Here is a 27,650-nt window from a genome sequence, read left to right as displayed (position 1 = left end):
GCGGGACTGGACACTGCTGGCTCCACACAGGGGCCCAGCAGGGAGCTCGTATGCCGCTCATGCCTGAAGCAGACGCTGCACAAGCTGGAGGCCATGATGCGCATCCTGCAGGCAGAGACCACCGCGGGCACCGTGACGCCCACCGCCATCGGAGACAGCATCCTCAACATCACAGGTGCCGCGGCCTGTGCCCCACGCCACCCGTCCGCCCCACGTGGCCCGTCCGCCCCATGCCGCCCTTTCGTCTGCCTCCCTCCTCCCCACAACCGCCTCGCCTTTGCCCCATCCCATCTTCGTCCCCCTTCCCTCCCCCCAATTCCCATCCTCATCCCCCTCCCCCAATTCCCATCCTCATCCCGCTCCAATTCCCATCCTTATCCCCCTCCCCCAATTCCCATCCTTATCCCCCTCCAATTCCCATTCTCCTCCCCCTCCCCCTTCCCTATTACCATCCCTTTTCTCCATCTCTCTCCCCTTTTCTCCATTTCCCCCCCATCCTCCCCGTCCTTTTGTCCATTCCCCTCATCTTTCTTATCCCCCTTATTCTCCTTCCCCTCCCTTATTCCCCTTCCCCTCCCTTATCCCCCTTCCCCTCCCTTTCCTCCTGCTCCTCTTCTTCTCCCCTTTCTCTTTTCTCTACCCTTTTCCTTCCTTTTTCCTCCCTCTCCCCATCATCCCCCTCATCTTCATCCTCATCCCCATCCCCTTCCCCCTCCCCCTCCACCACTCTCTCTCCAGCTTCCCCCTTCCTTCTGCCTGCGCCTCGCTCTCTGCCCCCTCAGGTTCCCCCTTTCTCTCAGCCCCCACCCTCCGGCTCCCCCTTTTTGCCTGCCCCCACCCTCCCTCTGCCTCCCTGTCTCTGCACTGACCTCACGCCTGTCTGCAGGAGACCTCATCCACCTGGCCAGCTCAGACGTGCGGGCACCACAGCCCTCAGAGCTGGGAGCCGAGTCACCATCGCGGATGGTGGCGTCCCAGGCCTACAACCTGACCTCTGCCCTCATGCGCATCCTCACGCGCTCCCGCGTGCTCAATGAGGAGCACCTGACGCTGGCGGGTGAGGAGATCGTGGCCCAGGGCAAGCGATCGGACCCGCAGAGCCTGCTGTGCTATGGCGGCGCCCCAGGGCCTGGCTGCCACTTCTCCATCCCCTAGGCTTTCAGCAGGGCCCTGGCCAACCTCAGTGACGTGGTGCAGCTCATCTTTCTGGTGGACTCCAATCCCTTTCCCTTTGGCTATATCAGCAACTACACCGTCTCCACCAAGGTGGCCTCGATGGCGTTCCAGACATGGGCCGGCGCCCAGATCCCCATCGAGCGGCTGGCCTCAGAGCATGCCATCACCGTGAAGGTGCCCAACAACTCAGACTGGGCTGCCCGGGGCCACCGCAGCTCCGCCAACTCCGTTGTGGTCCAGCCCCAGGCCTCCGTCGGTGCTGTGGTCACCCTGGACAGCAGCAACCCTGCGGCCGTGCTGCATCTGCAGCTCAACTATACGCTGCTGGACGGTGCGTGCAGTGGGTGGGGCACACGCGGCCCCCTGGCCTTGTTCTTGGGGGGAAGGCCTTTCTCGTAGGGCTTCCATGGGTGTCTCTGGTGAAATTTGCTTTCTGTTTCATGGGCTGCTGGGGGCCTGGCCGGAGAGGAGCTGGGGGCCACGGAGAAGCAGGTGCCAGCTCTGGTGCAGAGGCTCCTATGGCCTTTCAGGCCCGTGGCAGAGGGTGGGCTCAGGAGGGCCATCGTGGGTGTCCCCCGGGTGGTTGAGCTTCCCGGCAGGCGTGTGACATGCGCGTTCTGCCCCAGGCCGCTACCTGTCTGAGGAATCCGAGCCCTACCTGGCAGTCTGTTTGCACTCGGAGCCCCGGCCCAATGAGCACAACTGCTCGGCTAGCAGGAGGATCCGCCCAGAGTCACTCCAGGGTGCCGACCACCGGCCCTACACCTTCTTCATTTCCCCGGGGTGAGCTCTGCGGGCTGGCCTGGCAGGGCAGGGCAGGGCATCATGGGTCAGCATTGCCCGGGTTACTGGCCCTATGGGGACGGCAGGCAGCGAGGGGACTGGACCGGGTATGGGGGGACTCTGACATCCAACCTGGCGGAGCCTGGGCTCACATCCACTGCCCCTTCCCTGCCCAGGAGCAGAGACCCAGCAGGGAGTTACCATCTGAACCTCTCCAGCCACTTCCGCTGGTCGGCGCTGGAGGTGTCCGTGGGCCTGTACACGTCCCTGTGCCAGTACTTCAGCGAGGAGGACATGGTGTGGCGGACAGAGGGGCTGCTGCCCCTGGAGGAGACCTCGCCCCGCCAGGCCGTCTGCCTCACCTGCCACCTCACCGCCTTCGGCGCCAGCCTCTTCGTGCCCCCAAGCCATGTCCGCTTTGTCTTTCCTGTGAGTGACCCTGTGCTCCTGGGAGCCTCTGCAGAGTTGAGGAGGGCCTGGGTGGGCTCGGCTCTATCCTGAGAAGGCACAGCTTGCACGTGACCTCCTGGGCCTGGCGGCTGTGTCCTCACAGGAGCCGACAGCGGATGTAAACTACATCGTCATGCTGACATGTGCTGTGTGCCTGGTGACCTACATGGTCATGGCCGCCATCCTGCACAAGCTGGACCAGTTGGATGCCAGCCGGGGCCGCGCCATCCCCTTCTGTGGGCAGCGGGGCCGCTTCAAGTACGAGATCCTCGTCAAGACAGGCTGGGGCCGGGGCTCAGGTGAGGGGCGCAGCGGGGTGGCAGGGCCTCCCCTGCTCTCACCGGCTGTGCTGGTTGCACCCTCTGGGAGTGAGTCTCGTTGCAGGCGTCAGAACAAGGCAGTTTTTGCAGTGCTGTGTGAAGGGCTCGTGTGTTCATCCTGGGAATGACCTCGTGAGCACTCACTGTCCCTGAGGACTAGGACAGCTCCCAGCTGGAAGTAGGTGCCAGTCAGTCAGGGTGGGCAGCCCACGTTCTGCACAGTAGCGTGGCCCCACAAGTGACGTGAGCATCGCTACCACTGTGGGAGACCGTGCATCCACCCGCAATCCTGACTGCATAGCTCGTCTCTCAGACGGAGGCGCCAGCACCCTCCCCGTGGCTGTTTCTTCAATACCTCCATTTTCCTTTCATTGGAATTGCCCTTCTGGCATTCCCTTTTTGTTTTCATTTTTCTTTTTTTGGAGACGGAGTCTCGCTCTGTTGCCCAGGCTGGAGTGCAATGGCGTGATCTTGGCTCACAGCAACTTCCAGCTCCTGGGTTTAAGCCATTCCCCTTAAGCGATTCTCCTGAGTAGCTGGGAGTACAGGTGCACGCCACCACACCCAGTTAATTTTTCACCATGTCGGCCAGGCGAACTCCTGACCTCAGGTGATCCGCCTGCCTCGGCCTGCCAGAGTGCTGGGATGACAGGTGTGAGCCACCACACCTGGCCGTGTTCCCATTTTTTATTTCCGTGCTGCTTTCATCTTCATTTCCCAGTTCTTTCTTTTGATTACCTACTTTTAAAAACTGTCGGCTAGGCGCGGTGGCTCACACCTGTAATCCGAGCACTTTGGGAGGCCGAGGCAGGCAAATCACGGGGTCAGGAGATCGAGACCATCCTGGCTAACGGTGAAACCCTGTCTCTACTAAAAAATACAAAAAAATTAGCCCGGCGTGGTGGCAGGCGCCTGTAGTCCCAGCTCCTCGGGAGACTGAGGTAGGAGAATGGCGTGAACCCAGGAGGCGGAGCTTGCAGTGAGCTGAGATTGCGCCACTGCACTCCAGCCTGGGTGACACAGCAAGACTCCATCTCAAAAAAAAAAAAAAAGAGAAAAAATACTGTCACCTGGGTCTGTCACTGGGAGAGGAGGTGACACAGCTTCACGCTTTGCAGTCTGTGCATGAACTGAGGGACGGGTGTGTGGTGCGGGTCACCGGTTGTGGCTTGACTGAGGCGTGGACAGGTGTGCAGTGCGGGTCACTGGTTGTGGTGTGGACTGAGGCGTGTGCAGCCATGTTTGCATGTCACAAGTTACAGTTCTTTCCATGTAACTTAATCATGTCCTTGAGGTCCTGCTGTTTATTGGACAAATTGCAGTAACCGCAGCTCCTCGTGTATGGCAGAGCCGTGCAAAGCCGGGACTGCCTGTGTGGCTCCTTGAGTGCGCGGAGGCCAAAGCTGAGATGACTTGCCTGGGATGCCACACGTGTTGGGCAGCAGACCGAGCCTCCCACCCCTCCCTCTTGCCCTCCAGGTACCACGGCCCACGTGGGCATCATGCTGTATGGGGTGGACAGCCGGAGCAGCCACTGGCACCTGGACGGCGACAGAGCCTTCCACCGCAACAGCCTGGACATCTTCCGGATCGCCACCCGCACAGCCTGGGTAGCGTGTGGAAGATCCGAGTGTGGCACGACAACAAAGGTCTGTGCGGACCCTGCCAAGCTCTGCCCCTCTGCCCCCGCATTGGGGTGCCCTGCGAGCCTGACCTCCCTCCCACGCCTCTGCAGGGCTCAGCCCTGCCTGGTTCCTGCAGCACATCATCGTCAGGGACCTGCAGACGGCACGCAGCCCCTTCTTCCTGGTCAATGACTGGCTTTCGGTGGAGACGGAGGCCAACGGGGGCCTGGTGGAGAAGGAGTTGCTGGCCGCGAGTAAGGCCTCGTTCCATGTTCCCACTCCGTGGGAGGTTGGGCAGGGTGGTCCTGCCCCGTGGCCTCCTGCAGTGCGGCCCTCCCTGCCTTCTAGGCGACGCAGCCCTGTTGCGCTTCCGGCGCCTGCTGGTGGCTGAGCTGCAGCGCGGCTTCTTTGACAAGCACATCTGGCTCTCCATATGGGACCGGCTGCCTCGTAGCTGTTTCACTCGCATCCAGAGGGCCACCTGCTGCGTTCTCCTCATCTGCCTCTTCCTGGGCGCCAACGCCGTGTGGTACGGGGCTGTTGGTGACTCTGCCTACAGGTGGGTGCCGTAGGGGTCGGGACAGCCTCTTCCTGCCCAGCCCTTCCTGCCCCTCAGCCTCACCTGTGTGGCCTCCTCTCCTCCACACAGCACGGGGCGTGTGTCCAGGCTGAGCCCGCTGAGCGTCGACACAGTCGCTGTTGGCCTGGTGTCCAGCGTGGTTGTCTATCCCGTCTACCTGGCCATCCTCTTTCTCTTCCGGATGTCTCGGAGCAAGGTGGGCTGGGGCTGGGGACCCGGGAGTACTGGGAATGGAGCCTGGGCCTCGGCACCATGCCCAGGGCCGCCACTTTCCAGTGCTGCAGCCAGAGGGAAAGGCGTCCACCAAAGGCTGCTCGGGAAGGGTCAACACACTTGAGCAGCCTTAGCTAGACTGACCAGGGAGAAAGAGAGAAGACTCAGAAGCCAGAATCGTGAAAGAACGAGGGCACTTTGCTAAGCAGACGCCACGGACAACTGCACAGCAGCACGCCAGATAACTCAGAAGAAGCAAGCACGCGGCTGTGCACGCTTCCGAAATGCACTCCAGAAGAAAATCTCAGTACGTCTATAGCAAGTGAAGAGGCCGAGTTGGTCCCTTAGAAACCTCCCAGTGGCCGGGCCGGGTGTGGTGGCTCACGCCTGTAATCCCAACACTTCAGGAGGCCGAGGTGGGCGGATCTGAGTCCAGGAGTCTGAGACCAGCCTGGGCAACATAGCAAGACCCCATCTATATAAAACATTAAAAAGGGCCAGGCACGGTGGCTCACGCCTGTAATCCCAACACTTTGGGAGGCCGAGGCGGGCAGATCACTTGAGGTCAGGAGTTCGAGACCAGCCTGGCCAACACAATGAAACCCCGTCTCTACTACAAATACAAAAACTTAGCTGGGCATGGTGGCGGGTGCCTGTAGTCCCAGCTACTCGAGAGGCTGAGGCAGGAGAATGGCATGAACCCAGGAGGCGGAGCTTGCAGTGAGCCGAGATTGCGCCACTGCACTCCATCCTGGGCAGCGGAGCAAGACTCTGTCTCCAAAAAAAAAAAAATCCCACAAAGAAAAGCCCAGGCTCAGAGCCTTCACGATAGAATTTTTCTAAGCAGTTAAGGACGAATTAACACCAATCCTTCACAGCCTCTTTCCAAGAATACAGCAGGTGGGAACTCTTCCCATTCATACGGAAACGGTAGGCCGCACCCCTTAGGAATACACATGTGGGGTCCTCAAGAGGTTACATGCAAACTAACCCCAGCAGCACACAGAGAAGGCGCATAAGCCGCGACCAGGAGGTGTTGCTCCCGAGTCCGTGGCAGGAACCAGAGGCCCCATGTGGCTGCTCGTATTTAAGTTAATTAAAATGGAACGATGGCCGGGCGTGGTGGCTCACACCTGTAATCCCAGCACTTTGGGAGGCCGAGGCGGGCAGATCACTTGAGGTCAGGAGTTCCAAGACCAGCCTGGCCAACACAGTGAAACCCCGTCTCTACTAAAAATACAAAAAATTAGCTGGGCATCGTGGCAGGCACCTGTAATCCCAGCTACTCAGGAGGCTGAGCCAGGACAATCGCCTGAACGCAGGAGGTGGAGGTTGCAGTGAGCTGAGATTGCGCCAGTGCACTCCAGCCTGGGTGACAGAGCGAGACTCCATCTAAAAAAAAAAAAAAAATGAAATTTAAAACTCTGTTCCTTAGCTGCACCAGTCTGCTGTCAAGTGTTCAGTGGCACACGTCGCGAGCGGCTGCCATCACGGACGGTGCAGATGTCCCATATATCCAGCATTCTAGAACATTCTGTCAGATGGCACCGGGCTCTGCCCTGTCTGCTGAGGAGGTGGCTTCTCATCCCTGTCCTGAGCAGGTCTGAGCTGCCGCCCGCTGACCACTGCCCTCGTCCTGCAGGTGGCTGGGAGCCCGAGCCCCACACCTGCCGGGCAGCAGGTGCTGGATATTGAAAGCTGCCTGGACTCGTCCATGCTGGACAGCTCCTTCCTCACGTTCTCAGGCCTCCACGCTGAGGTGAGGGCTCTACTGGGGGTCCTGGGCTGGGCTGGGGGTCCTGCCGCCTTGGCGCAGCTTGGACTCAAGACACTGTGCACCTCTTAGCAGGCCTTTGCTGGACAGATGAAGAGTGACTTGTTTCTGGATGATTCTAAGAGGTGGGTTCCCTAGAGAAACCTCGAGCCCTGGTGCAGGTCACTGTGTCTGGGGTGCCGGGGGTGTGAGGGCTGCATGTCCTTGCTGGGTGTCTGTGGCTCCATGTGGTCACACCACCTGGGAGCAGGTTTGCTCGGAAGCCCAGGGTGTCCGTGCGTGACTGGACGGGGGTGGGGTGTGTGTGTGACACATCCCCTGGTACCTTGCTGACCCCGCGCCACCTGCAGTCTGGTGTGCTGGCCCTCCAGCGAGGGAACCCAGTTGGCCGGACCTGCTCAGTGACCCGTCCATTGTGGGTAGCAATCTGCGGCACAACCCCCACTTACTGGGTCTCTCCTTTTACAACCAACACAACCGAAATCTAGGGCTTCTTTTTTTTTTTTTTTTTTTTGAGACAGAGTCTCATTCCATTCTGTCACCCAGGCTGGAGTGCAATGGTACGATCTCGGCTCACTGCAGCCTCCGCCTCCCGGGTTCAAGGGATTGTCCTGCCTCAGCCTCCTGAGTAGCTGGGATTACAGGCGTGTGCCACCATGCCTGGCTAATTTTTGTATTTTTAGTAGAGACGGGGTTTCACCATGTTGGTCAGGCTGGTCTCGAACTCCTACCCTCGTGATCTGCCTGCCTCAGCCTCCCAAAGTGCTGGGATTACAGGCGTGAGCCACCATGCCCAGCCAAATCTAGGGCTGGAACATGGCTGCAGCATATAAATAGAATTGAATTCCATAGTTTTGTTAACCCTGTTTTTTGTTTGTTTGTAGTTGTTGCTGTTTTTGAGACAGAGTCTCGCTCTGTCGCCTAGGCTGGAGTGCAGTGGTGCAATCTCGGCTCACGGCAGACTCTGCCTCCCGGGTTCAAACTATTCTCCTGCCTCAGCCTCCCAAGTAGGTGGGACTACAGGCGCCTACCACCACACCCGGCTAATTTTTGTATTTTATTAGAGACAGGGTTTCACCATATTGGCCAGGCTGGTCTGCAACTCCTGACCTTGTGATCCGCCCACCTCGGCCTCCCAAAGTGCTGGGATTACAGGCGTGAGCCACCACACCCAGCCCCTGTTTTGTTTTTGTTTTGCTTGTTTCTTAGGGTTGTTTTTCTATTTATGGTAAAGGCATTGGCTTTCCATTTGTAGCATCAATAGAATATTTCCTGTTAACAATAACCTTATGTCATAGTAAATGGTAAAGGGATTTAAAGCAGTGGTTTTCAGCTGCCAGAGGCCTGAGTGAGTTTGGGCACACTCTGTGTGATCGGGCAGAAGGCCTGTAGGAAGTTTAGCCGAGGACAGGGCCAGGAAAGGTGATGGACAGTGGGGGTCTGTCCTGGTCACCAGGCCCCTGGGTCCTGCCCACCTGCTTGGAGCTCCCCACCCATCACACATGATGCTGCCAAGCCCTCTGGGTATTGTGGGCAAATACCTTAGGAGAGAAGCTGATGAACTTTGTTTCTTGAGATGCACAGATTCCTTGGACATCCCTGAGAGATCAATCATGAAAGTCAACTTGGTTTTCTCCCCCTCATTTGGGTTCAGAATTTAAAGTTCACACACACAGGCAGTAAGATGATATAGATAAGGACATCATCACTCGGTTTCGGATGTTAAAATGTCTAGGTGGGTTAGGGGTGATTTGAGATCACACAACCTTGTGGCACAAAGAGGAATTCCCAGGCCAGAGGGAGACATTTTATTGCCATGTTATGATCTTATCATTGAGTTGAAAGGCAATCTTGTTTCATTTTGGATTCTTTCTTATGTTTATGTCTTATAAGGGCACTTTGAATTTCCAAGCAAATAATAATTTTGAATTAGCTTTTAATCATTGACTTCTAGCACAGTTATATGATCAGAAACATGCTGTGTGATTTGATTGCTCTCAAACATATTGAGATTTGCTGGAACAAAATAAGTCAGGTTAATTTTTGTAAATGTACCATGCATGCTTAAAATGAATGTATGTACATTTGTTCCTGAGATACAGGTTGATGGGCGGATGGCTACATGGATGTGATGGAGATGGTTTACTATCGGGACCTTCCGCATCCTGCTGATGTTTTGTTGCTTAAGATATGAATGGCTGAGCGGAGGCTGTAAAACCTGGCACTCTGCTTGGGTATGAGGTTCTTCCTGCCATCCTGCCATCATTTGTTTTTTATGTTTTGTCACCAAAAGTGACCTTGAGGAACCCTGGGAGCTCAGGAAGGAAGGAGCGCCCAGAAGCAGGGACAGGGAGCTGGTTGGGGAGGGCCAGAAATCAGGTTTGTGAAGGTTCCAGAGAGGACCTGGCCTTGGGAGGAGCGTGGGGGACTGAGATGGGGGAGGGGTCATTGGAATGATGCGGGCGCTACTTGGAATGTCCATTGTGAGGCACCACCGGGGTCATCAGGGATTGGTGGAGAGGGAGTATGAAGCCCCAGGGTTGCTAAGGGAGGGCCCAGACCGAAGAAGGTTTGGTGGAAAGCAGAACCTTAGTCTCCCTCTAATTGCTCCTAAGCCTCACGCTCCCTTGCCCCGCATGTCCTGTTGCTTCCCTGATCTTCTCCGTGACCTGTAGCTAAGCCTTCCACCAGCGCTTGAGAACTTAATTTGAACCGGATCCTTTCCCAGACCCTTTCTTCTTCTCCTCCTCCTCCACCTCCTCCAGGTGCCCAACAGCCCCCTTCTCCTCCTTTCCCTTCCCTTACTTCCCCCCTTCCCCTCCCCTTCCCCTTCCCCTCCCCTCCCCCTCCCCAACGCAGATCCGGCCCCCGGTCCCGTCCCCTTCCCTCCCCCCTGCCCTAAGCCACCTCCACCTCTGTCCTGGCCGCCTCAGGGCGCCTGAAAGGACCAGGACATGCGGGTGCGGTGGCTGCTCTTTTGGCTCCTCTTTTGGCTCCTGCTGGCATTTATCAGCCATCAGTCCACCTGTGTGAGTGGACGGGTGCTGTGGCTGCTCTTTCGGCTTCTCCTTTGGCTCCTGCTGGGATTTATCAGCCATCAGTCCACCTGTGTGAGTAGACGCTGGACCCGCGGGGTTTCTTCCTTTTTACTGGGCTGTGTCACGCGGCATGAAATGACACAGCTCAGGCCTGTAATCCCAGCACTTTAGGGGGCCGAGGTGGGCAGATCACTTGGGTCCAGGAGTTGAAGGCTAGCCAGGGCATCATAGCGAAACCCCATCTCTACAAAAAATTCCAAAAAAGATTAGTCGGGCCTGGTGGTGCGTACCTGTTATCCCAGTTACTGGAGAGGCTGAGGTGGGAGGATCGCTTGGGCCCAGGAGCTGGCCGTTGCAGTGAGCCGAGATGGCCCCACTGCACTCTTGTCTCTAACAAACAAAACGGACCAAAACAAAGTGAAATGTCATTTGGTTTGTGTCATCTGGTTTGGTGACTTTTTTTTTTTTTTTTTTTTTAGACAGTCTCACTGTCGCCCAGGCTGGAGTGCAGTGGCAAGATCTCGGCTCACTGCAACCTCCGCTTCCGGGGTTCGAGCAATTGTCCTGCCTCAGCCTCCTGAGTAGCTCAGATTACAACGCCTGGCTAATTTTTGTATTTTTAGTAGAGACGGGGTTTCACCATGTTCGCCAGGATACTCTCCATCTCTTGACCTCGTGATCCGCCTGCCTCGGCCTCCCAGTGCTGGGATTACAGGCGTGAACCACCGCACCTGGCCAAAATATATAACCTTAAGTGTAAGTTTACTAACTTTGGAAAGTACATACACCAGCATAAACCAACCCCCTTTCAAGATCTACATTATTTTATTTATTTATTTTTTTGAGACAGTTTCTTCCTTGTTGCCCAGGCTGGAGTGCAATGGGGCAATAACAGCTCACCGCAACCTCTGCTTCCCAGGTTTGAGCGATTCTCCTGCCTCAGCCTCCCGAGTGGCTGGGATTACAGATATGTGCCACCACTCCCAGCTAATTTTGTATTTTTAGTAGAGATAGGGTTTCTCCATGTGGGTCAGGCTGGTTTTGAACTCCCGACCTCAGGTGATCCACCCGCCTCGGCCTCCCAAAGCGTTGGGATTACAGGCGTGAACCACCGTGCCCAGCCAAGATCTACACGATTATGTCACCCCAGAAAGTGAACGCTCACTCTTCCCAGCCAGTCTCTTTCTTATCATAGGTTAGCTTGCTTATTCTGGAATTTCGCGTATACAGATGCATGCCATGCCATAGGTACTCTTTTGTGTCTGCTTTATTCTGCTCAACACCATGTTTCTGAAATCGTTACCATTGTTGTATGGTTCTCTAACTCCATCATTTCCATTTCAGACTCAGCATATGCTGAGTTCAACCTGTTGAAGGGCTATCTCTGTTTAATTCACCATCTTGAAAGAAACATTTAAAATTGAGATGTTTTCAAGAATATATAGTTAAATCCTGAGGAATCAATGTAGAAATGTTATCACAAGCTGTCTGAACTTACTCAGGGGAAGTCTTCGTCTTCACTCACATGAGAGTCTAATGGAATTAATGTCAACAATCTTAGAGAAATCCCACACTATTCATGCCATTTTCATGATCTCCACCTTGGTAATTTTTTTTCTTTTTTTTGAGACCGAGTCTCGCTCTGTCACCCAGGTTGAAGTGCAGTGGTGCGATCTCGGCTCACTGCAACCTCTGCCTCCCGGGTTCAAGTGATTCTTCTGCCTCAGCCTCCCAAGTAGCTGGAACTATAGGCGCGTGCCACCATGCCCTGCTAATTTTTTGTACTTTTAGTAGAGATGGGTTTCACCGTGTTAGCTAGGATGGTCTCAATCTCCTGATCTCGCGGTCCACCCACCTCGGCTTCCCAAAGTGCTGGGATTGCAGGCGTGAGCCACCACGCCCGGCCCACCTTGTTAATTTTTAAGCACTAAAATTGGATTCTTATTTGTGAATGAAGTAATCTCTTCATTGTATTTTTTTTTTTTTTTTTTTTTTTTTTTTTACTTATGCTGAGCTTTAAATGACAAAGATTCATATAATCCAAGAGAGAAGTATTATTTAGAGGGATTCTTTTACCATGTGATATATAATAAATGCATCCAATGTTATACATCAATTTAAAAAGCAAATAACTAAAGAAAAGATAACTACTGGCCAGGTGCAGTGGCTCACACCTGTATTCCCAGCACTTTGGGAGGCCGAGGCAGGTGGATCATGAGGTCAGGAGTTGGAGACCAGCCTGGCCAAGATGGTGAAACCCTGTTTCTACTAAAAATACAAAAATTAGCCGAGCGTGGTGACAGGCGCCTGTAATCCCAGTTACTCAGTAGCTGAGGCAGGAGAATCGCTTGAACCTGGGAGGCGGAGGTTGCAGTGAGCTGAGATCATGCCACTGCAATCTAGCCTGGGTGACAGAGCAAGACTTTGTCTCAAAACAAAAAGAAAAGATAATTACTTTATACTTAGCTTGTCTTAGCCATGAGTGACGGGCTGCATGTGGCCCAGGACAGTTTTGAATGCAGTTCAACACAAATTTGTAAACTTTCTTAAAACGTTAGGAGATTTTGGCCAGGTACAGTGGCTCATGCCTGTAATCCCAGCACTTTGGGAGGCTGAGGCGGGCAGATTACCTGAGGTCAGGAGTTCGAGACCACCCTGGCCAACATGGCAAAACCCCATCTCCACAAAAAATACAAAAATTTGCTGAGTGCACTGTCAGGCACCTGTACTCCCAGCTACTCAGGAGGCTGAGGCAGGAGAATCACTTGAACCTGAGAGGCAGAGGTTGCAGTGAGCCGAGAGCACACCACTGCACTCCAGCCTGGGTGACAGAGTGAGACCCCATCTCAAAAACAAAAACAAAAACAAAATGGCCGGGCACGGTGGCTCACACCTGTAATCCCAGCACTTTGGGAGGCCGAGGCAGGCAGATCGCCTGTCGGGAGTTCAAGGCCAGACTGGCCAACATGGTGAAACCTCATCTCTACTAAAAATACAAAAATTAGTCGGGCATGGTGGCAGAGACCTGTAATCTCAGCTGCTCGGGAGGCTGAGGGAGGAGAATGGCTTGAGCCCAGGAGCTGGAGGTTGCAGTGAGCCGAGATTGCACCACTGCACTCCAGCCTGGGCGACTGAGTGGTGCGGAACTCTGTCTCAAAAAAAAAAAAAAAAAAGGTTTTTTTTTAGATCATCAGCTGTTGTTAGTGTTAGTGTATGTTATGTGTGGCTCAAGACAACTTTGCTTCTTTTAATATAGGCAGGGAAGTCAAAAGATTGGATATCCCTGCTTTATACCAAGAAAGACAACACCCCACATTTGCAATGCCTAAAAACACTACCAGCCGTCTGAAAAACATGAGACTTCTAACTTCTGTTCTTTTTTGTAGCAGTGGAATCCCACGGTGATATCTGAGGGATGTGGTTACCTTTTGGAGGAGGTTGACGGTTTCTAAGGATGATTCTTTCTGAGTGAAATATTGTCAGTGTCATTGACCTTTTCATTATTTCAACTATTATTATTCCAGGTTATCAATACTCTGGCTGACCTTCGTCATCGTGGGACTGACTTTGGTGGAAGTCTTTGGTTACTTATCAGTACTGTGTTTCTGAGAAGTTATAAATTTGCCATCTCCCTCTGCACAAGTTACCTTTCTGTGAGTATACTAACTTTCTGTAGAGGTATACTTGTAATCACAAATAAGAATAAATTATATGAAACAATTCACGTTTCTGGACTTCATTATGAATATGTGGTTTTACCCCAAAAATCAGGGAAATGATTTATTAGCATAAGAATTATGAAAATACCTGCCATTTACATTATGAAAATTAAATGGGTCGGTGTTTGTTTAATAGAATGTCAACAGAGCTTTTGGTCAAAAATAAGTTTTTTTAACCTTTGTGCTATTTGTCACAGATGGAGTATGAGGTTTCGTCACTGAAATAGGAAAGTCTTCCTAAACTCTTCTGCTTTATAGTTCTATCGTATGGGTGGAAGGAAAGCTTCCAATCTCCTCTCTGAAGATTCCCTGCAGAAATGAGCTGACAACAGACAGCTTAACAGGAAAAGAAAAACATAGAACAGGCATAAACATGGGAACCAGCTGAAAAATGAGACTGCTAGAAAGGCTGGATGGTTGATGCTTAAAGAGCACCCTCTTCTGAGGGGAGAGGGAGATAGATGGAGATGTAGGCCATTTAGAGGAGCAGCAAATGATTTTTAGGGGAAATGAAAGAGCCCAAGGAACAAACAGTTGGCCTGAGACAAAGTTCCTCTGAGGTCATAGGGACGAGGTGACAAACTGCCGGAAGGTGAAGGGCAGAACTGCACTGCGTCTCATGATGCAGAGAAAGCCCCAGAGAATCTCTTAGAACTGCCCTCCAAGAGAATCAATGAAAAGTGTGTCTGGGCAGGGTAATTTTGAATGACACCATTCAAAGTGCATGTTCCCACTTGCAACCGGAGAGAGATCAGTATGTCAAAAGTCTGTACTTGGTAAGAATTTGGCTGCTAAGTTGTGCCATAATTTGTCTTTTGAGCCTTTTTTCCTTTGGGTAAGTTGAGCTCTACATTTTGTCTTGCCATTCATGACAGTAAAAATGTGGTCGTCTGGGGGCTGAACCTCCTTCTGAACAATGATCCAAGATAAAAGTACTAATACCACAATGCTTTTTTATATTCAAGGGAAGAGGAAGTATGTTTCAGTTTTACCACCTAGATAATTACACGTCATTTGGCACTGCCTTTCAAGATATGTAGAAAACAGAAAATATATGAGTTACGAAGATATCTAGGCACATTTAACATTCTCTATGCCACTTAGTCCTGAACAGAGAATTTTCGGTATAAATTGGAGGAAGCTTTTTTTTTTTTTTTTTTTTTTTTTCTTTTCTCACCCCCAAGACGAGTCTCCCTCTGTTGCCCAGGCTGGAGTATAATGGTGTGAGCTCGGCTCACTGCAACCTCCACCTCCTGGCTTCAAGTGATTCCCCTGCCTCAGCCTCTCAAGTAGCTGGGATTACAGGTGCCCACCACCATGCCCAGCTAATTTTTGTATTTTTAGTAGAGTCGGGGTTTTACCATGTTGGCCAGGCTAGTCTCAAAACGACCTCAAATGATCCACCCGCCTCAGCCTCCCAAAGTGCTGGGATTACAAGCGTGAGCCACCACGTGAGCCAGGGGAAGTTTTTAAATTTACCACTTTTTAACAATTCCATTTAGGAAAGTTCAGTTGAGCTATTGGACTTGGACAACTTCGCACCTCTCATCTTTGTCCTTGTCATCTAGTCATCTATACCATTACCTCCTAAGCAGGGACATCATGGGTGCCATGAAGCATTCATGCGTGATGGCATTTCTTTGCTTCTCATTTCTTCGTGTGTTTGACATTTCTCCTAGCTCCAAACTGGGCCAGCTACCTTTCCTATGAAATCTAGCAGTAGCTGTGGGATAGACGTGGTTGCTCTTTTCATCTTTTTAGTTTACCCGTTGCTTCTCTCGAAATCCTAGTACATGATTTTTTTTTTTATCCTATGTGCAGAAATCAGGAAAAAACAAATTCTACAAAGAATTTGAAAGATATTATTTCAGGCCAGGTGTGGTGGCTCATGCCTGTAATCCCAGCACTTTGGGAGGCTGAGGCAGGTGGATCACTTGAGGTCAGGAGTTCAAGACCAGATGGGCCAACATGGTGAAACCCCATCTCTACTAAAAAGACAAAAATTAGCCAGGCATGGTAGCGGGCACCTGTAATCCCAGCTACTTGGGAGGCCGAGGCACAAGAATCGCTTGAATCTGGGAGGTGGAGGTTGCCGTGCGCCAAGGTAGCGCCACTGCACTTCAGCATGGTTGAGTGACACTCCGTCTCAAGAAAAAAGTCATTTCAATGACTACCTCAGGAGATTCATAGGTATCTGACCCACATCTGAGATGGGATTTGCATTGCATTTTAGCTATGATGAGAACAAATATTTAATATCTTTGAAGATTAAAAGCATACTGTGATAATATGGAAATCTTGGTGGGAATTCAGTCATTAGTGAGAATGTTTTGCGTTAAGTTCAAACCAGCCTCAACGAAGCTGATGTGAGGGAAGGGAAAGTGAACTCTGAGTAGAGCAGGGACAGAAGGAAGATGCTCCAGTGCAGATCAGGAAGGAGCAGGTGGTGAAATGTTACAAATTCTAGAACTCAGAGAGCTGAAGGTAATTACTTCCTTTTCAGGTTGTGAAACATGTTAACCTGTGGTAAAATACTTACAAGATGATAATTACCATCCAACCGTGTTGAAGTGTGCAGTTCAGTTGTGTGAAGTATATTCATGTCATTTTTTTTTTTTTTTTTTTTTTGAGACGGAGTCTCACTCTGTCACCAGGCTGGAGTGCAGTGGTGGGATCTTGGCTCACTGCAACCTCTGCCTCCTGGGTTCAAGCAGTTCTCCTGCCTCAGCCTCCCGAGTAGCTGGGACTACTGGCGTGCATCACCATGCTCAGCTAATTTTTGTATTTTTAGTAGAGATGGGGTTTCACCATGTTGCCCAGGATGGTCTCCATCTCTTGACCTTGTGATTCACCCGCCTCAGCCTCCGAAAGTGCTGGGATTACATGCGTGAGCTACCGCACCTGGCCTATTTTTTTTTTTTTTTTTGAGACAGAGTTTCAATTTTGTTGCCCAGGTTGGAGTGCGATGGCACAATCTCAGCTCACCACAACCTTTTCCTGCTGGGTTCAAGTGATTCTCCTGCCTCAGCCTCCCGACTAGCTGGGATTACAGGCATGCACCACCATGCCTGGCTAATTTTGTATTTTTAGCAGAGACAGCGTTTCTCTATGTTGGTGAGGCTGGTCTCAAACTCCCGACCTCAGGTGATCCGCCTGCCTCGGCCTCCCAAAGTGCTGGGATTACAGGAGTGAGCCACCGTGCCAGCCTCATGTCATTCTTGTGTGTGTGTGTGTGTGACAGAGTCTCATTCTGTCGCTCAGGCTGGAGTGCAGTGGTGTGATCTCGGCTCACTGCAACCTCCGCCTCCCAGCTTCAAACGGTTTTGTGCCTCAGCCTCCCGAGTAGCTCGGATTACAGGCACCCGCTGCCATGCCCGGCTAATTTTTGCAGTTTTAGTAGCGACAGGGTTTCACCATCTTGTCCAGGCTGGTCTTGAACTCCTGACCCCGTGATCCACCTGCCTCGGCCTCCCAAAGTACTGGGATTATACGCATGAGCCACCGTGCCCAGCCGTCATTCTTATATTATTATTTCCTAGGTGTCTTTCCTGAAGACTCTCTTCCCGTCTCAAAATGGACATGATGGATCCACGGATGTACAGCAGAGAGCCAGGAGGTCCAACCACCGTAGACAGGAAGGTATGGCTCTGTTGGAGTCCCCATAGTGTGGAAATGAGTTTGCCCTGGAAAGGGAAAGAACAGCTTCTTGCCCTCAGGTTTCTCACCTTCTCCTCTCCTCACTCTGACCAAGGGCTGAGGTCCATTTGTATGCACACAAAGAAAAGAGTTTCTTCCTTTCTAGGAATTAAAATTGTCCTGGAAGCCATCTTTACTTTATGGAGACAGGTGAAAACCAAAGTTCGAGCTAAAATCCATAAGATGAAGGTGACAACAAAAGTCAACCGTCATGACAAAATCAATGGAAAGAGGAAGACCACCAAAGAACAGTAAGATGTGCCTTGATACAAATATTGTTGTATGAACCATGTGCCAATCAAAGTAGACAACTGTAAAGTCCTTGAGAATATTTTCTACAATATTTGTGGCAAATTCAGTGGGTTCATAATTGAGTTTGTCCTTTCTGCTTCATTAGTTTAAGATGTATAATTCCTTTCCCTTCCTACATTCTTGTTTGTAATTTTTTTGGGGGAAGAGGAGTTGCTAGTACTGGCATTGGTTTTCCTTTCTCTCTCTCTCTCTTTTTTTTTTTTTTCCTGAGATGGAGCTTTGCTCTTGTTGCCCAGGCTGTAGTGCAATGGCACAATCTCAGCTCACTGCCTTTTGGGTTCAAGCAATTCTCCTGCCTCAGCCTCCCAAGTAGCTGGGATTACTGGTGCCCACCACCACGCCCAGCTAATTTTTGTATTTTTCCTAGAGATGGGGTTTCACCATGTTGTCCAGGCTGGTCTCGAACTTCTGACCTCAGGTAATCCACCCGCCTCAGCCTCCCAAAGTGCTGGGATTAGAGGCGTGAGCCACCACACCCAGCCTTTTTTTTTTTTTTTTTAATTTTGAGATAGAGTCTCGCTCTGTCGCCCAGGCTGGAGTGCTATGGTGCAATCTTGGCTCACTGCAACCTCTGCCTCCCAGTTTGAAGCAACTCTGCCTCAGCTTCCCGAGTAGCTTGGATTACAGGTGTGTGCCGCCACATTCGGCCAATTTTTTTTTTTTTTTTTTTTTGAGACAGAGTCTCACTCTGTCACCCAGGCTAGAGTGCAGTGGCATGATCTTGGCTCACTGCAACCTCCGCCTCCCAGGTTCAAACGATTCTTATCCCTCAGCCTCTTGAGTAGCTGGGACACCATGCCCGGATAATTTTTGTATTTTTAGTAGAGGCGGTGTTTCACCATATTGGCCAAGCTGGTCTAGAACTCCTGACATCATTATCCGCACACCTCGGCCTCCCAATGTGCTGGGATTACAGGTGTGAGCCACCGTGCCCAGCCCAATTTTTGTATTTTTAGTAGAGACAGGGGTTCACCATGTTGGCCAGGCTAGTCTTGAACTCCTGACCTCAGGTGATCTGCCTACCTCAGCCTCCCAGTGTGAGCCACCGCACCCAGCCTGGATTGTTGAATTCAATGCTTGGGTCACCTCCAGATTCATTTTCACAGTCTTTCATGTTTTGGTCGTATTACATTGTATTTTGCTGCCATATGACTGATCTTTTTTGTTAAATGTGAGATACTTGTTAAAAAATAGTTAGCAATGAATTGAGGCCTAGTAGCATGTTATCTTGCTGCAGAAGAGATGGGAGTCTACTTCTGGGGGATGGTCAGGGGTCCTCCATAGAGGCTGCAATTGAGGTCGTCGGTGCAGGCTCAGTCCCTACAAAGGCCAGGGTATTTCCTGTCCACCTCTATTCTGTTGCATGACCCTTCTGGGTCTCAACCAGAGCCAGTGGACTTCAGTATGGGTCGCTTTCATTGGCAGACGCTCAATCCACTTGTTTTCCATCTAACCCCACGCATGTGTGCAAAAGCTGCTCTGCTTCTTTGCATCTCAGTAGTTCCTTCTGGAATTCAGCAATGAAACTCAGGGAAATGGGTTCCAAATGCGAGGCTGACTTTCGTCCTGGGTTTCCTTCTTCTCCGTCTTCACCTCGTGTCTGTTTACTGCCATGTTAGCAATTTGATGTATTCAATCATGGGTTTTATATTCTGTTTGGTGTCCCCCATTGTTCTCATCGGAGATCAGAAGCTTCAGATGCACTTATGTCAACTCAAGAGTAGAATGCTTCCTTAGCTTCCCTCCAGAGTCAGGTTTTGTGTTTCTAGTTCCCAAGTGCACAGCAGGAGTAGTGATGTCCTCACTGGCTTCTCATTTGCATTAAACTGTGAGCTTCTTTAGCGTGGGGACAGGACCCTGCTCCCATTGCATTCTCAGCACCTCACCACACACTCCTTGTTGGAGGCCACTCCAGACAGCATGTGCTGAAGGATACCCTGTGGTCAGAAACAAGTTCATTAACTTTCTCTTTGAAGTGTTTTCGTCCCTGTTTCCTAGCGTTCTGGGAATTTTACACATCCTTCCTATAAAACCAAGTATAAGGTGAGATCCTTAGGATCAGGACCATGAATCAAGTGGTGTGAGGGCAACACAGCAAACTTACCCTTTTTAGGCCGTTTCCTTTTTCTGCCCTCAATCTCTGTGAACTGAACCTTGTTAAAGTCAGTCAACACCAGGGTGGATGGTTTGCAGTTGTCACCTATTTTCAGGACATAACACCCTGACTTAGGAGCCATTCCGATCATTTCTAATTCAATAGATGCGCCCAGCATTCAGATTGCCTTTTCAGGATCTTTAAAGTCGATGACAAGAGTTCCAGTCCTGAATCATGGCAAAGTGCAGTAGTGAACTGCGGGGTTAATGACACCATATTCTGGAAGGATCTCTCTATGGCTGATGGTCTCAGTTCCGGCATGAGCCTCTGGGTCTCACACAGGAGGAGTCAGATGAGGAGCAATGCTCTGCTTCCGATGGAGTTAGTTGTGATGAATTGGTGAGGTCTGGTTTTTCACACTGAACTAAAATGAGCTTTCGCTGTGTCAAGCACAAGACTGACCCCAGAGACACACATAGTGCACCTCATAGAAGCTTTTAATAGTCTTTATATTTACTAAAGAATAGGACTAACTATGGAAGTATGAAGATGAGCTGGAAATGACAGGTGACTTGCCAGCAGGCCAGAGTGTGACTTTTTTTTGTCCCTCAATGGGAGGTGTCCATTCTCCCTTTGGTTGTGAGAATCAGTTGGTTCATTTGTGGGAAGGTTGCAGGGGGGATCTTTGAATCACAGCCTTCAGATGCCAGAAGGGCAGAGGGAATCCCACACGGGCTGGTGGATCATGTGTGTGCATTTCTCTCCCTTCTAATCTGAGGAAACTAAGCATGAAAGAATGTGAGCATGCAGAAAAGGAGAGGCAGGTATCAGAGGCAGAGGAAAATGGGAAATTGGATATGAAAGAAATACACACCTACAAGTGAGTTCAGAAACTGAACCCCACCCTCTTGGGAAACGCCCATTGGAGTGTTGTTTTTAACCTTTGTACAGTGTTTAGACCCAGTAAATGCAGAAATAGAAACAAATGGTCAGAAGACATATCGAGAGAGAGAGAGAGAGTTCACAAAACAGAAAACAAAGTACCTTAATATTTACCACTGACCAAAAGATGTGAAGCAGCAAAATGTCTCCTGACCCCATTGCCAGCTAGACTGTGTGTGGAAACTCGGTTCATACCAGCCATTCTAGGGGTGGGGTGAGTTGTTGTCATCCTTAGGAAAGTGTGTTGTTGTAGGATCAACCACATCCTTCAAAAGGACTATGCCTGTTTATAAGCCCAGCTGTTTCTGCCCTGTGAAACACGGTAAGGATATTAATACAAAGAGAATACAGCTTTATGATAAAAGATGCTCAATGAAGGATGAATTAGGGATATACTGAGAATGGGGAAGGAAACTATCATCTCAGAAGTCAGCAGGCAGTAAGCAAGAGGAGGAATCAATATAGCAACAGTTTGGATCAGACCGTACAGTTTTTTTGTTTTTGTTTTTGTTTTTCTGAGATGGAGTCTCGCTGTGTCACCCAGGCTGGAGTGCAATGACGTGATCTTGGCTCACTGCAACCTCCGCCTCCCAGGTTCAAGTGATTCCCCTGCCTCAGCCTCCCGAGTAGCTGGGATTACAGGTGCCTGCCACCACGCCCGGCTAATCTTTTGTATTTTTAGTAGAGACGGGGTTTCACCGTATTAGCCAGGATGGTCTCAATCTCCTGACCTCGTGATCCATCTGCCTCGCCCTCCCAGAGTGCTGGGACTACAGGCATCAGCCACCGCGACCGGCTCAGACTGTACTCTTATAGCCATCTGAAATACGTTTTCTAGGTACAGATAGATTGTGTAAGGGTACAGTTGTGAGGATAACAGAAACATGGCAGATTATTTAAAATCATCGTGAAAGTGGTGCTTTATCTGATGAAAGTGATTGTAATCCATAGGAAAATGTTTCAACGTGCGCAAGAGTTGCAGCGGCGGGCAGAGGACTACCACAAATGCAAAGTAAGGAGCTTCCTCCCCGCAGTTGCAGGATAGTTCAGTGCTGATGCAGATGATGCCACGGCTCTTAGACTCTCTCAACATTCAATTTCTCATGTGTTGGCTTTTTCAGATCCCCCCTTCTGCAAGAAAGCCTCTTTGCAACCGGGTAAGTTTGTTTGTTTTCCTTGCTTTTGAACATAGTCTGCCAGGTCAGGACATGGATACATTTTTCTCCCTACAGCTCTGTGCTCAAGCCCTGCAGAGGGAGATGGCAGAGAGAAAGGCTGCCTACAAGCATCACAGTCCCATCCCTGTTGGTAACCGTGTTGTGCAAAAACACCTTCATCCCCACCCAGTGGGGCCCCTGATCTAATATTCAAAGTGTCAGAGGTTCCATATTTGTAATAGCAAATGGGCCCTGACTGTAAATTAGTGAAGAGTGAATGTAACTTATTACCCACAGGGACAATTCCAAATGAAGGCCTTAAATGATGCTCAGCTAAGCTGGTTCTTGTGTGGCCTCTGTACCTTCAAAAGCTGCCGAGTCCTATGATTACACGTGATGGGACTTGTACACTTGAAGTGAAACACAGTTTTAAAACTTGCATTGTTTAGAATTCCCACCTCATTTTTCCATGGACAAAAGTATTCTTTATGTCCTAGTGCACTTACAATTTGGTATTACCTGGGAGTGAAAAGAAATATTGCAGCCATGCCTAACTGACTTCTTGAGGTAAGATTGTTCTGTCAGAAAACCCTCTCCCAGTTCCCCTGCAGCTCTTCAGGAATCCACATCTCTCCAGAGCTCTTTGTTCTCATGGGTGGCACCTCCAGAGTGAAGAAGATCCTTTGTCAAGAAGGGAAACAGAGGGGAAATGAGAGGGTCCTGCAGGCAGAGCTGGAATCAACTTCCACTCTGCCTCTTGCAAGCTGTGTGACCCTGGGCACAATTTCTCCTTCCTCTGGAAACCTCTGTTTTCTTAGATTTGGAGCAGGGTGGTCACACTGACCTTGCAGAGTTCTGAGAATCAGAGACAGAACATAAAAGGCCTGGAAAACATTCTCCAAAAAGAAGCTGCAACATGTGTGGACAATGGGCTTTTCATGCCTCTCTTACTGTCTGTTGACCTGGTGCAAGAAACATGCTCTGGTGATGGCTGTGAGGGAGGAATGAGGATAGACATAGACACTCCTGTGTCTCAAACATGCTTCTTTATTACTCTGTTATGACTCTGTCTTCCCTGGGGCAGGACCCCAGCCTGCCTACATTTGCAGACAGACACAGTGGCATGTGGAGACAACAGTGTGTCCCAATGACTTTTCTTTACCCCCCAGCTGTCAGCAGTACTCAGTGGAAGGGTGATATTATGACAGTGATACTGCTATTTTGAAACCTGGAGGATGGAAAGGTGCAAAAATCTATCACCAGCAACAGAAGGTGCAGACCGTGTTGGTGGCAGTAATTTTGTCCATCAAATGAATATGTGTGAAAACATTCCCTTCTTCGGCCCTACAGGTCAGAATGGCGGCAGCGGAGCATCGTCATTCTTCAGGATTGCCCTACTGGCCCTACCTCACAGCTGAAACTTTAAAAAACAGGATGGGCCGCCAGCCACCTCCTCCAACTCAACAACGTTCTATAACGGATAACTCCCTGAGCCTCAAGACACCTCCCGAATGTCTCCTTCGTCCCCTGCCACCCTCAGTGGATGATAATATCAAGGAGTGTCCTCTTGCTCCTCTTCCACCCTCTCCTCTTCCACCCTCAGTGGATGATAATCTGAACGGGTGTCTCCTTATCCCTCTTCCACCCTCTCCTCTTCCACCCTCAGTGGATGATAATCTGAAGGAGTGTCTCCTTGCTCCTCTTCCACCATCTCCTCTTCCACCCTCAGTGGATAATAATCTGAAGGAGTGTCTCCTTGCTCCTCTTCCACCCTCTCCTCTTCCACCCTCAGTGGATGATAATCTGAAGGAGTGTCTCCTTGCTCCTCTTCCACCCTCTCCTCTTCCACCCTCAGTGGATGATAATCTGAAGACTCCTCCCTTAGCTACTCAGGAGGCTGAGGCGGAAAAACCACCGAAACCCAAGAGGTGGAGGGTGGATGAGGTGGAACAATCACCAAAACCCAAGAGGCGGAGGGCGGATGAGGTGGAACAATCGCCCAAGCCCAAGAGGCAGAGGGAGGCCGAGACACAATTACCCAAACCCAAGAGGCGGAGGTTGAGTAAGCTGAGAACACGCCATTGCACTCAAGCCTGGGCAATAAGAATAAATCCGTGGGTCGAAAAAAAGAAAAAAATCAAAAAATAAAACAAAACCCACACTCCAAAAACAAACTAACAAAGAATAAATAAATAATATAAAAATAAAATAAATACTGCAGTCCTTATGTTATTGCTTTGTTTCAGTATCTGGTATGATTGCCTGAGGGACCTGAGGTTCTTAATTAATTGTGGGGTTTTTTTTTTAATCTTTAGAAGTGGTTGGTTATGTAAAATATTATTATTATTATTATTATTATTATTATTATTTTTTTTGAGACTGGGTTTTGCTCTGTCACCCAGGCAGGAGTACAGTGGCTCGATCACAACTCACTGCAGCCTCAACCTCCTGGGCTTCAAGCAATCCTCCTGCCTCAGCCTCCCAAGTAGCTGGGATCACAGATGCATGCCACCACACCTGGCCAATGTTAAAAAATCCTTTAACTTTTTTGTAGAGATGCACTCCTGGACTCAAGCGATCCTCCTACTGGTCCCGACCACCAGCCTCTTTCTGATAAACATTTACACTGTTTATTATCTGATGCCATTTCTATCTTCTTCCTTGTCATCCAGACATCAAAGAATTAGGTTTCTTCAGGGTTTTCTTTTTCAAGTCCTCATTGTTAAAGATCACTCACATTAGGGCCAGACACCACGACTCATGCCTGTAATCCCAGCACTTTGGGAGGCCAAGGCGGGCAGAGCACTTGAGGTGGGGAGTTTGAGACCAGCCCGGCCAACTTGGTGAAACCCCACCTCTACTGAAAAACATACAAAAATTAGCTGGGCGTGATGGTGCATGCCTGTAGTCCCAGCCACTTGGGAGGCTGAGGCATGAGAATCGCTTGAACCCAGGAGGCAGAGGTTGTAGTGAGCCAAGATCACATCAGCACACTCTAGCCTGGGTGACAGAGCGAGACTCTGACTCAAAAAATAAATAAAATAAATATCACTTACATTAGATATACCCAAGGGGTGTTCTATAGAGAGTTGGAAGCAGTGGTTATTGCAACAGGGGCACGGAAGTCATCTGGCTATGCCAGGATGCCCAGGGGATACTCGGGGTGGGTGGCATAGTGGTGCTGGGGACTCACCGCACAGGACGCTCTGATTGACGCACTGCCAGGAGTAGCACTCTGTCTTGGGGCTGCAGCCGGCCTCCTCAGCTCGAGTGTAACAACAGTCGTGGCCATGGCAGCACCTGCGGATGTCACATGGGCAGGACAGCAGGTGGGTGAAGCTCTCTCCTGGCCCTCCTCTCTTGCCAGGACCATGGGTGACTGAAGACCCCCAGGGAGGCACAGCATCCTCTTATCTAAGTTTTTTTTTTGTTTTTTTTTAAGAGACAGGGTCTTTCTCTGTCGCCCAGGCTGGACTGCAGAGGCACAATCATAGCTCACGGCAGCCTTGAACTCCTGGGCTCAAGCGATCCTCCTACTTCAGTGTCCCAAGTAGCTGAGACTACAGGCACACGCCAGCATGCCCGGCTGGTTTTTTAATTGGTATTTCCTTTGAGACAGCGTATCTCTCTGTTGCTCAGGCTGGAGTGCAATGGCTCAATCAGCTCACTTTAGCCTTGAACTCCCGGGCTCAAGTGATACTGCCACCTCAACCTCCCAAGTATGCTACTACAGGAACACAAACTCCTTTTTGAAATTTTTTGTGGATATGGGGGTCTCACTATGTTGCCTAGGCTGGTCTCAAACTCCCAGGCTCAAGCAGTCCTCCTACCTCAGCCTCCCCAAATGCTGGGATTACAGGTGGGAGCTACTGTATGCCTGGCCTTATCTAAGCTGTTTCCCTGAAAATCCCCGACTTGGGTAATGATTCCATTGGCCCCACCATGCCCTGTCCTGCCTTCCTGGCTGTGCCCAAGCTTGGTCCCTGCCTGCCTGCCTCACTCTCTGGGTCTCGAGCTTCTGTGACACATGACTCCTCTCTCTTCCTGGAGTGATCCAAGCCCTGCCACTTCCTGACTTTGCCCACACTGTACCCTCTGCCTGGGGCAACTTCATGTCTGCCCATTGACCCTTAGGCCTCAGCTCAGGCACAAGCCCCTGCCTCCGGAGGTCATCCAGGCCTCACCAGGCTACACCCTCTCGTAAAATTGGATTCCCTCCCTTCAGGGCAGGTTTATAATGAAATCCTCCTCAGAGGCCAGGTGCGCTGACACCCATCTGTAATCCCAGCAGTTTGGGAGGCTGAGGTGGGAGGATCACTTGAGGCCAGGGGGTCGAGACCAGCCTGGGCAACATAAGAGCGACTCTTGTCTCTATAACAAATTTAAAAATTAGCTCACCAGGCCAGGCTCAGTGGCTCATGCCTGTAATCCCAACACTTCGAGAGGCCGAGGCAGGTGGATCACGAGGTCAGGAGTTCGAGAGCAGCCTGACCAACATGGCGAAACCCTGTCTCTACTAAACATACAAAATTAGCCAGGCATGGTGGCACGCACCTGTAATCCCAGCTACTCGGGAGGCTGAGGTAGGAGAATTGCTTGAACCCAGGAGGTGGAGGTTGCGGTGAGCCAAGATCATGCCGTTGCAGTCCAGCCTGAGCAACAGAGCAAGACTCTGTCTCGAGACAATAAAAACACACAAAAAATTAACTCGCCAGGATGGCACATGCCTATAGTCCTAGCTACTTGGGAGGCTGAGGAGGGAGGATTCCCTTCAGCCCAGGAGTTTGAGGCTGCAGTGAGCCACTATGATTGTGCCACTGCACTCTAACCTGGGCAAAAGCGAGACCCCAGGCTAGAGTGCATGATTTTGGGTCACTGCAACCTCCACCTCCCAGGTTCAAGTGATTCTCCTGCCTCAGCCTCTTGAGTAGCTGGGACTACAGGCATGTGCCACCACGCCTGGGTAATTTTTGTATTTTTAGTAGAGACAGGGTTTAGTAGAGACCATGGTGAAACCCCGTCTCTATAAAACAAATCTCTACTAACCCCATCTCTACAGAAAACAGCTGGGCGTGGTAGTGCACACCTGTAATTCCAGCTCCTTGGGAGGCTGAGGCACGAGAATCATTTGCATCTTGGAGGCAGAGTTTGCAGTGAGCTGACATCGCACCACTGCACTCCAGCTGGGATGACAGAGCAAGACCCTGTCTCAAAAATAAGAAAAAGGAACAAACAACAGCAACGACAACAAAAAAACCTCTGTGTCAATCACAGCCTTCAAGCTAGGGGAGAGGCGGCCGAATTCTGCCCTCTGCTAACTGACTATAGCTTTGTGGAAATGGGCGAGTGGCATGCCCTTTTGAGCCTCAGGGCCCCATCTGTAAAATGGGCATAACCGTCATGCCCGTCTTTAAGAACAGCCTTGGGGGTAAATGAGTGGAGCTCATGGAAAGATCTCAGCCCACAACCTTCCACAGAACAGGCGCTTCTCACAAAGTAAGTAGCAGGAGTGCAGAGGCTGCAGGCATGAATCCAGCCAGACTGCCTGGGTTCAAGTCCCAGCTCCCACGTCTTGGTAACTATGTGGCCTCAGACAAGTTACTTAACATTTCTTTTTTTTTTTTTTTTTTTTCAGAAGGAGTTTTGCTCTGTCACCCAGGTTGGAGTGCAGTGGTGTGATCTCGGCTCATTGCAACCTCTGCCTCCCGGGTTCAAGCAATTCTCTTGCCTCAGCTTCCTGAGTAGCTGGAATTACAGGCACCTGCCACCA

The 27,650-nt window shown here is 50.6% G+C and overlaps 2 protein-coding genes across 2 annotated transcripts in view; both read left to right on the top strand.

Annotated features, from left to right (window-relative positions):
* The window catches only part of LOC117978030 (BOS complex subunit NOMO3-like), a 36,358-nt gene extending 35,203 nt beyond the window's left edge, over positions 1-1,155 (top strand). Inside the window, exons 16-17 of the mRNA XM_055100181.1 lie at positions 31-175; positions 887-1,155. Coding sequence (XP_054956156.1) covers positions 31-175; positions 887-1,155 — 414 coding nt within the window. The remainder of the gene's footprint in view (positions 1-30; positions 176-886) is intronic.
* A 120-nt stretch (positions 1,156-1,275) lies between these two features.
* LOC129394267 (polycystin-1-like) lies at positions 1,276-24,103 on the top strand. The gene is given in 16 exon segments (XM_055100182.2): positions 1,276-1,507; positions 1,803-1,959; positions 2,136-2,388; positions 2,513-2,708; positions 4,209-4,322; positions 4,325-4,378; positions 4,465-4,608; positions 4,703-4,913; positions 5,004-5,130; positions 6,790-6,906; positions 13,484-13,612; positions 17,218-17,317; positions 17,481-17,625; positions 21,675-21,735; positions 21,845-21,880; positions 23,231-24,103. Coding segments are annotated over 16 exon segments (2,874 nt in total). The 3' UTR covers positions 24,029-24,103.
* The last annotated feature ends 3,547 nt before the right edge of the window (positions 24,104-27,650 follow it).

This window comes from Pan paniscus, chromosome 18, assembly GCF_029289425.2.
Source record: "Pan paniscus chromosome 18, NHGRI_mPanPan1-v2.0_pri, whole genome shotgun sequence".
In the NCBI taxonomy this organism is placed as follows: Eukaryota; Metazoa; Chordata; class Mammalia; order Primates; family Hominidae; genus Pan; species Pan paniscus.
This window is presented reverse-complemented; position numbering and strand designations above follow the sequence as displayed.